This window comes from Trichechus manatus, unplaced genomic scaffold (genome assembly GCF_000243295.1).
Source record: "Trichechus manatus latirostris isolate Lorelei unplaced genomic scaffold, TriManLat1.0 scaffold00054, whole genome shotgun sequence".
Classification (NCBI taxonomy): domain Eukaryota; kingdom Metazoa; phylum Chordata; class Mammalia; order Sirenia; family Trichechidae; genus Trichechus; species Trichechus manatus.
The window spans coordinates 17041221-17051402 of NW_004443990.1; the positions used below are offsets into that span (position 1 = coordinate 17041221).

The following is a 10182-nucleotide window of genomic DNA, read 5'->3' on the forward strand; positions in this document are numbered from 1 at the left end:
TGTTGTTTATCTTTTGGATTTCTAATTGTTGTTATTGTATGATTTCTAGTTGTGAATTTATTTTAGCATTTTGTTCCTGTATTATTTTCTTGAATTATTCCATTTTCTTGTCTGTAGTTTCCAGGAATTTGTCTGCGTTTTCCATGAATTTGTCTCTTTTTTCTTCATTTTTGTCTGCTTTTTGCTTTAACTCTTGGATAATTCTGAATATTAGAGATTTGAATTCCCTATCAGTTAGGTCTAGTGCCTTTTCTTCTACTGGAAGGTCATCCGGTGTTTTATTTTGGATGCCTACTGGAACCATCCAGTCCTGTTTTTGTAAATGTTTTGGTATTGTCTGCTGTCTTTGGGGGCATTCAGTGGTTATTTTCCTCGTTTATTGATTGTAGATTTGTCTGTTTTGTCCTGCTTTTTTGTTTTATTTGGTTTTGTCTGAGCAGGTGGGCTGTGTGTTCTTTGTTGTTTGCTCGTCTGTGGGCACGATACTTTTCACCTCCTTCTCCAATGGGCAGGGTCAGTGACTCAGGTATGGTATAGCAGGGCAGGTCCGGCTGAAGGGGAGTTTCTGGGATGGGTTGTTTGTGGCATGTACCAGGGCTGACAGTGTGGACCGGGAATCAGTGCAGGGCAGGTTCCAGTAGGCTGTGCCTGTGCTGCTTGGGAATGTGATGTTCAGTGCACAGTGCAGGTAGGCAGGAAGGAGGGGGTAGATTGTGATGTGTGAAACTAAGATGGGTATGGGAAAGATGAGAGAGAGGAGAGAGGAACAGGAGCCAAAAACATACACACAAACAAAGAAGAGTGCTAAGGGAGCTTGCTATTTGAGTGGAGAGATGAGAGACTGAGAAATGGGGAAAAACAAAAATAAAAAAAAAAAAGAAAAAGGGTAGAAGAAAAAAATGAATAAGTTGAGAGACTGGAAATGAAGAAAGACAAAAAGGTATAAGAGAGAGAAGAAAACAAAACAAAGAAACAAAACAACCAAAAACAGAAAAAAGAAAAAAAAAAAAAAAAAAGAGAAAAGAAATGCCCCCAGGGATGTCCCTGTGCTTCTGCACCGAGTAAGGGAGTAACTTCCAAGCTGTGCAGTACTGCCTGGCTAGAAGGGGCTCCCAAGCCAAGAAAAGAAAAAGAAAACAAACAAATCAAAACAGAACAAATCAGAGCAAAGAAACAAACAAACAAAAAAGCCCTTTGGGTCCCACCAGTGTGGTGGCACGGGCCGGGAAGCAGTTTCACAGTCGAGCAATGTTTTGCAGCCTTTCAGGAGGAAGCAAAGATGGTGCATGGAGCCAGGTATTTGAGAGAAAGGAAGGGAAGGTGGCTGGAGGTAAGGAAGAAATCTAAAGAAGTGGAAAAAAGCAACACTAGCAGCCAACAAAAGGCACTCAGGGAGCTGGCCAGTGTGGGCGGGTGGAATCCAAGTGACACCAGGGTGAAGCTGGTGCTTCCCAGCCAAGAGGCTGTGGCTGCAGGAAGCAGAGGAGGCTAAGTGGGGGTGAAGAAGGGTGGGGGTGGGAAAGCCTATATCACTGGTTGCCGGTTCTTCTATCTCCTGCTGGAAGCTCCGTGAAGCTGCTTTCTTGTACCCCCCTGTTTGCTGATCTCCGATAGGAGTCCAAGATGGTGGATCTGTGCTGTGGTAGCTGATAGGGGGCCTCTGCATGTATCTCTCCTCGCTCTCTGCTCTCTGTCAGTTTCTTATTCCATTCGGTACTTGGCTGAGTTCTTTATCTCTTCATTTGATGCTTAGGGTTTTGGGATTGATGTGTAACTTTGTTTGACTTAGTTTTTCTGATCTTTGCTGCGGAGGGATGGCGTGGTGCTTCTGACTATAGCACCATGTTGCCCAGAAGTTCTCCCCAACTTTTTAAGATGGTAATAAGCCCTACTGACAGGGTAGATGAAAAAACAATGAAATGATAAAAAGTTTAATTTAAATGTGTATGTAACCACTCTGTAGATAGTTCTGAAGGCTACTAGGGATAACTTCAATTGTTTAGGGAGTGTCATTGCTTTTAAAAATTCCCAAAGCAACCTGGGCTTCCTTCTATGTAGTCCTTTCCACTCTGTTGTCTGTGTGGCTATTTCCACTACTTATGGGCTTTTTGAGGGATTGTGTTTCGTTTTCTATTTTATCCCTATTGCCTGGCACAGTGCCTAACACTGTTGATTGAAAGATCAACCAATAAATATTTTAGTGCCTACTGTGAGCCATGGTCTTTGCTAAGCATTAAGTTAATTTATATTAATTACAGTTATTAAAAAAGCAGAATGATGATGGATGGGGTTGGGGAGAAGTGGGTGGAAAGGAATGAGTGATGGGTGGTAGTCAGAGTTTGATTTCATTATTTTCCCAGTGAGACAAGCTGGAGAAAGATCTTAACACAAGGTCACAGTGAAGGCTTAGAAGAATACACCTAAGTGAGAGGAGAAATTACTGTGAAGTCTTTATATTTCTTTTGGCTTGACATCAATCAAATAGCAACTACCTACCAATTCCCTTTATCTCTTCCCACCACAAACAACCCAGTCCTCCAAACATTACTCATCAACATTCACAAACCAACTACCAAAACAAAACTCCAGGACAGCCAGGAGGAGAAATCTTCAAGATTGTGTGTTATGACATTTCCATCTTTTCTTTATAATAAGAAGCTACACAAGTATAAATTTCTGTGACTATAGACAGGTTATGATTCAGTTTAATTAATCTCCAGGTTCTATAGATTAAGAATGTGTTTTCTGAAATGTATTCATTAAAATATCCATTATAAGAAAACTATTTATGTGTCTATATTCTTTGTTATGAAGGGATTTTCATGTTCTACAATCCCCAGAGTACAAGCTTCATTTTTTGAAGCTGAAAATACCACATCTAATGCATAATCAATGCCCATGGAAACAGCAGTCAAGAAATCAAACGACATATTGCATTGGGCAAATCTGCTGCAGAAGACCTCTTTAAAGAGTTAAAAAGCAAAGATGTCACTTTGAGGATGAAGGTGCTCCTGACCCAAGCCATGGTATTTTCAATTGCCTCGTATGCATGCGAAAGCTGGATAACGAATAAAGAAGGCTGAAGAATTGATGCCTTTGAATTATGGTGTTGGCAAAGTATATTGAATATACCATGGACTGCCAGAAGAATGAGCAAATCTGTCCTGGAAGAAGTACAACCAGAATACTCCTTAGAAGGGAGGATGGTGAGACTTCATCTCATGTACTTTGTACATGTTAGCAGGAGGGACCTGTTCCTGGAGAAGGGCATCATGCTTGGTAGAAGGTCAGCGAAAAAGCGGAAGACTTTCAGTGAGATGGACTGACACAGTGGCTACAATGATGGGCATAGCAATGATTGTGAGGGTGATGCAGGACTGGGCAGTGTTTCATTCTGTCCTACATAGGGTCGCTATGAGTCAGAACTGACTCTATGGCACCTAACAACAACAATGCACTAGAAAAATATAAAGCTAAATGTCCAGTCACTGTTTTTTATTTTCACTTTCTTAAAGTCAGACTTGTTGAGGTACAAAAAAAACCAAAACCAAACCCATTGCCACCGAGTTGATTCCGACTCATAGCAACCCTATAGGACAGGGTACAACTGCCCCAAGGCTGTAAATCTTTACTGAAGCAGACTGCCACCTCTTTCTCCCTTGGAGCGGCTGGTGGGTTCAAACCCCAACCATTTGGTTAGCAGCCGAGCCCTGTAACCACTGTACAACCAAGGCTCCATGTTGAGGTATAATGTACATAAAATAAAATTTTACTTTTTTGATGTACTGTTCTATTGACTTTGACAACAAATTCAGTTATATGACTACCACCAGAAACAAGATATAGAATATTTCCCATCATTCCAAAAAGTTCTCATGTCCCTTTGTAAACATACTCTCTCCCCACCAACTGCACCCCCTCACCCCAATACTGATCTGTTTTCTATCCCTGTAGTTAGAACCTTACCACAATTTCATATAAATGAGATTTGCTATGTAGCCATTTGGATCTGGCATCTTTCACTTAGCATAATGCTTTTGAATTTCAATCATGTTGTGTATTTTTCTTCTTTTTATTGCTGAGAAGTTATTTCACTGTATGGATGTACCATTCACCAGTTGATGGGCATTTGGGCTGTTTCCAGGCTTGGTGATAATGAACAAAGCTGCTCTAAACATTCCTGTACAGGTTTTTGTGTGGACAGATGTTTTCATCTGTCTTGGGTAAATACCTAAGAGTGGGATTGCTGGGTCGTATGTTAAGTGTATGTTTAACTTAATAGGAAACTATGAAACCACACATTTGCATTCCCATCAGCAGTGTATGAGTTCCAGTTGCTCTGTATCTTCTCTACACATACAATTGTCAGTTTAATTATTTTATTTTAACATGTCATTCTAATAGTTGTATGGTAGTATCTTACTACGGTTTTGCTTTGTATTTTCCTAAAGACTAATGATGTTGAGCATATTTTCATATGCTTATCTTCTTTGGTGAAGTTGTCTATTCAAGAAGCATGGCTAATACAAGTATCCACAGATAAGGAGGCACATGAACTGAAGTGGGGAAATAGTGGCTGGAGTTTCTAGGTTGTGGCAATATTTGGTGTCAGGTAGGTTATGGACTCTTGACCATAGGAAAGTGCATCCCCACTTAAATATGACTCATCATCAATTTAGGGTACAGAAGGTAGGGTCTACCCAGCAGAGGGAGTCCCACACAAATGGCCTGGGGATTAGGGATCTGGTCCTGGGGAAAACTGGAGCTCGAACAAGGATACCGAAGAAGGATGCTATTTTGTGGACATAGGTGATCCAGGATCTCACCAAGGAACATAACTACAGTCTTAGGGACATAGACTAACTCTAGCCCCTCTCCACCCTACCCACTATACTAGCAAAGTACTAAGTAATGTCAGGCTGGGTTCTTACTGGTTGAGGGATGTGTGACTGGCCTGATCCTGTATCAGGTCTTTAGTACTAACTACTGGGCAGGGTTGAGTAAGGCAGGGACTTAGAGGTATTCCTTTGGTTATACTGGCATCACCATGTCCTCACAGTGCTTCTCAAGTTTACTTGATAGACACCAAATAACTCAGATGGGGTTGATATGATTTCACTGAGTTGGTAAGTATTAGGAGTTATCTCTTAAGGTCATAACAACTGAGCAGAAAAAATATAGTAATGGGAAGAAAATGAGGGCAGGAAAATGTGAGAAGTCATGTAATCAGAAAATGTGCAATTTCCAATTAATTTTATTTTGAGGGTCTTAGTTTGAATGTTTTAAAATTTCTAGGAACCAAATAATTTGAAGTCAGAGAACTGTGAGCTTTCCACATATTGTGTCTTTTTAAGAAAGAGTAAGATTGGTGACCCATAGACTTCTTATTCAGTGATCTTACTGACCATGTGTGCATATAAGATTTAAAAATTTACTTCACAGAAATCATAATTATAGTAATTCAGGCTGTAGAATGTTTCGGTGAATCAACCTTCAAATGCTATAGTTTCCTAATATTAATGTCAAAAATATTATCTAACTTAAACAAAGACAATTCTGACCAAATTGGATAGTTTGCATCAGTAAGAAAGTTTATTGAAATTCATTAGTAAATGAGAATAGAAAGGTTTTTTTTTTTTGTTTTTTTTTCCCCAATTAAAGAACACTTTCTGGTAAAGTGAAAAGAAGAAATACAGAAACCACAGAACACCTTTCAGACACCTTATTTTCAAGGAGTGAACCTGTTTCCACACACCATTAAGATTGAAGTGTTTTCTTGGAGATTTTGTTTTCCATGCATTTATATATAATGGCCTGTGTGAAGAGAGACTCTTTCCTCTTGATGTGGCTTAATAGTAGTGTTTCTTGGTTTCTGATTCAACCATAGAGGAAAGGACTCTACCATCAGGTGTCACCTCTTCAATAACTTTTCTTGATTACTCTGCTCTTGATAGTGTCTGTAAGTGAATAATGAAAAAGAAATTGGTGTTTAGACTGAACAATTTATAATAGTCTTTGCTAATTAACAATTAAGTACTTTAAAAAACTACATTAAATTAAAAAAGAAAATGCAATTTTTTACACTGCTTAAGGAAAAAAAAAATTGAAACAATGCTGAAGGCGTAACATTTAGACCATGCTGTTCTTCCTTCAAGGTTGGTGTCAGGAGTATAATTAAAAAAAAAAAAAGCAAGTGAGAACTCTGTAAAATTTTTATATTTTTAAAACAGTTCTAGAGCTTAAAAAGCAATAGAATCATCACAGAAAGTTACAACTGATCCTGATTACCTTCTGGGGGCTTTTGTCCTTTTGCGCACTCTACAGCAGTTACGACGGGGGAGGAAGTCTTGATGGTTACACTCTGGCAGCCGCCGGTAACAGTCTGCTTCACGCCAGTTTGCCAGATGCTGGAAATGCCGAGGGAGGGGGTCACAATCAGTTAATTTAAACGTTGGCCGACTGTGAACCGATTACCATTACTTTAGAAAATAAGCAAAGCATGTGTTGAGAAAAAACAACCCTGCTAAGTATGTATATTAAATCCATCCTTATAAACAGTTTTATATACACATCCCCAAAGTCATGAGAAGTTAAGACTGGGATTGCAGACGCCTTTTTTTGTACTTCGATCCTCCCTGTGATTTTGGAGAAACCTTGCTATCTGGGATATTAGATAAAAGCACAGTTTGGGATTTTTTTTCCCCCCCTCAATTTACCTTCCCTCTCCTTCTAGCAGGCAGCGGTAGGTTTGAATTTCATTCTCCAGTCGGATCTTAATATCTAGGAGTTGTTGGTACTCAGCATTCTGGCACTCGGTTTCAGCTCTAATCTGCTGTAGTTGTTCCTCCAGAGAGCTGATCTGGCTCTGAATCTGTGAGAGCAGCAGGCAGTAGCGGCCTTCTGTTTCTGCCAAGGAGGCTTCCAGGGATTGTTTCTGAGAAGAGAACATATTGTGACTTGGTGGTCTCATCGTTCAGTTGAGTACCGTGAAGCTTAATTTAACAGTATATGGGCGAATGAAGAACATGAATAGAATTTGTGTTTTATATGCAATGACAGCATTTCAGTCTCAGCACGTTCAGGTCAATGCCAACAGTACTCCTAAGCCCCCTCACCCCCAACGTAGGACTCCAGTTTGATTTCTACTTTCTTATCCTAACTGCATTTTTCTATTGTGTTGTATAACTTATTGTTGCTATTCTTCTGTTAGCAGGAAAGTTTATAGAATAAAGCGGAAGTCATTTCAAGAGAGAGTTATTAACATACCAAGGCCAATTGGGACTGTAGTTCTATCTCCAAACTTTGGACAGTGCGTCTCAATTCAGTAATCTCAGATTTATAGCTGGATATTTGTTCAATGTTAGTATCGATTTCTGTAGCCAGTTCCTTACTCTAGAGGATGAAAAAATAAACAAGGAAAGATGAGAAATTTCTAAAGTGATAACAGAACCTCCTTGGGCCTCACTGTTAACGAAGGTTAACTTTACCTTTTCATTAAACCAGGCTTCAGCGTCTCTGCGGTTGTGTTCGGCAAGTTGTTCGTATTGGGTTCTCATGTTATTCAGAAGTTCAGTCAGATCCACACCTGGGGCAGCATTTATTTCCACTTTCACATCACCAGTGGATACATTCCGAAGGTTTCTCAATTCCTGTTCAAGGGACAGAAAAGATTTAGTGACTTCACAGTGACCACGATGAGCCCTTTTTTGGCTAGGGGAAGTATAACTTTGGCGTCACCTCCTCATGGTTCTTCTTCAGGCAGGCCAGCTCCTCAGTCAGGCTCTCGATCTGCAACTCCAGGTCAGCCTTGACCAGGGTCAGCTCGTCCAGCACTCTGCGCAGGCCATTGATGTCGGCCTCCACACTCTGGCGAAGGGTTACCTCATTCTCATACCTGAAACAAGCATGATACAAATAGTAGGTATAACTTATGGAGGGAAGTGTATCTTGGCAGAGACTGTTTAAAAGTTAATATAGAGTTGATTTTATATCATGGCAACATTTATCATATACTAATTCAGGTAGAAGTGTTAGTGGTTTAATGCAAAGTAGCTTAGCAGTTACTTTAAATGCATTTCCTTTAATATCGCCAAACAAGTAGTATTGAAATTGAAAATTTCTCAGCTATAATAATATTTAACTTTCACTGAATTCAGGAAAATGTAAATGGTGTTGTGGGGCATTCAAAGCCAATGTGAAAAGCAACTGACGTATTTGTTGTGACAGTATTGTACCATGTTAAGTCAGCTTACTTCAGCCTGAAGTCATCAGCTGCAAGCCTGGCATTGTCAATCTGGATCAGAATATTGGCATCCTCAATTGTTAGACTGATGATCTGGAGGGAAAGGCACAGTTATTTAAAAAGAGATCAGATACAGAAATGGCTTTTATAGTGCCAAGGATGCACTGCATTTTTATGTTGTTATAAATTATTTGAGAAAGTTTTAAATATAAAATATTACAGGCTGACCCATATGCTCAAATTTGAGTCATTTGTTCTCTTCAAGTTCTTGTACTTTCTACTTCTATGTCATCCCTTTTTGATACCATTGTGTCTCCCTTTGTGATACTATTTTATTTCCATGTATTTTGGCAAACATTTAACTGACTGACACTTGTCTTTGGTTTGATTTGTTATAAATACTTCAGTAAATATGGCCCAAACTGGCGTACAGTAGGTGCACTTATCAATCTGAATATTGTTTCATTCTGACTCATTTAATAATGCTTCCAGTACCTACATTTGTAAATTATCTAGCATACTTTAACTATGGACTCATTATGCGCCTGTTAAAACCTAAAACATTTTCAGTAATCTACCATTTTATAAGACAAACAACACACACGTTAGATTGCCATGGCCATACCCTCATAAATAATTCTTTTTCGATAAGACTAGATTATTTTTGGAAGCAAGAAAGTAACATAAGTAAAACACAGTAAACAGCCACATTCTGCTTAATCCAAGATTCTTCTATCTGAATTACATGACCAGTGAATAGGCTTAAAGTTGGATTTAAAAACGTCCCTTACCTGATTTTTAAGGTCTTCGATGATGCAGTAGTATTTGCTGTAGTCAAAAAGTTCTCGCGGTCTTGAAGGGCCATACTTTTCATACCACTCCTTAATTTTACCTTCCAGCTCATAGTTTGATTCTTCTAGAGCCCGGACTTTGTCCAAGTAGGAAGCCAGGCGGTCATTCAGATTCTGCATGGTTATCTTTTCATTTCCAGAGAGAAGGCCGCCATCTCCAAAGACTCCACCAAAGCTTCCTCCTCCATAGCCCCCACCAAAGCTGCCTCCACCAAAGCCAGCTCCACAAATATATCCTCCTAGTCCTCCATAGCCACCTAATGAACCTCCAAAGCAGCCCCCGCTAGAGCTTCCCAGGCTAAAAGAGTTGCTGCTGTACCCTCCTGAGGTATATCCTCCACCAATGTAGCCTTTGCTGCCCAAAATTTTGAGGGATGATCCTCCGCCTCCTCCACTACAGGAGGAAGGGTATTGCTTGCTTGAGCAGTAGCGAACAGACATGGTGATGCTGTTGAGTTTAGCTCAGGGAGTGCTGCTATCCAAGGACAGTGACAAGCCCTTATATACTGAGAAGGTGTGTCCCATGTGTATTAAGGTTTGCTTACTGGTATGTTTTTCTTTTTGTCAGCTTAGCATCTTTGGCTTATGGTTGCATAAATTACTTTCATTAATAACCAATCTCAATATGTACAGTTTTGAATTTGCCCTAAGAACAAACAGGAGATTTGCTGTGTTGAAACTGAAAATGGGTGGAGTTCAGATGAGCGTATCTTTCATTATGCTTTTCACCTTTTGAAGAACATTGAGCAACTGTAAAATCCATTTTTCTCGGCACTAATTCAGGTCACTCAGAATGTTTGCAAATTTTGATAAAAAAGAATTTTAGCTACAAAATTGTAGCTAAACTAAGATTTTTCAAATTCATGCTTTAAATAGTTTTAATGTATTGGAGCAGCAAATATCATTAAGTCTGCCAAAATCATGCTATGATAAGGATCTTGTAGAAAACTGTAAGCAGCCTAAAAGAAAATAAAAACGTACTCGAAACAATTTAATTAGTGTTCAAAAGCTGCCACATATAAAAAGTTAGTTAAAGCCCTAAAAGCACAATTTAGGAAATGTTGTGTGTACATGTTAGGGAATCTTAAT

General features: G+C 39.4%; 1 protein-coding gene across 1 annotated transcript; it reads right to left on the minus strand.

Annotated features, from left to right (window-relative positions):
* Window positions 1-7118: 7118 nt before the first annotated feature.
* On the minus strand, window positions 7119-9534 carry LOC101357804 (keratin, type I cytoskeletal 10). The gene is made up of 5 exons (XM_023732651.1): window positions 9034-9534; window positions 8253-8335; window positions 7738-7894; window positions 7488-7649; window positions 7119-7392 (listed from the first exon to the last, which is right to left on the minus strand). The coding sequence occupies exons 1-5, from the start codon at window positions 9532-9534 to the stop codon at window positions 7258-7260; spliced, it is 1038 nt and encodes a 345-aa protein (XP_023588419.1). The 3' UTR covers window positions 7119-7257.
* Between the last annotated feature and the right edge of the window lie 648 nt (window positions 9535-10182).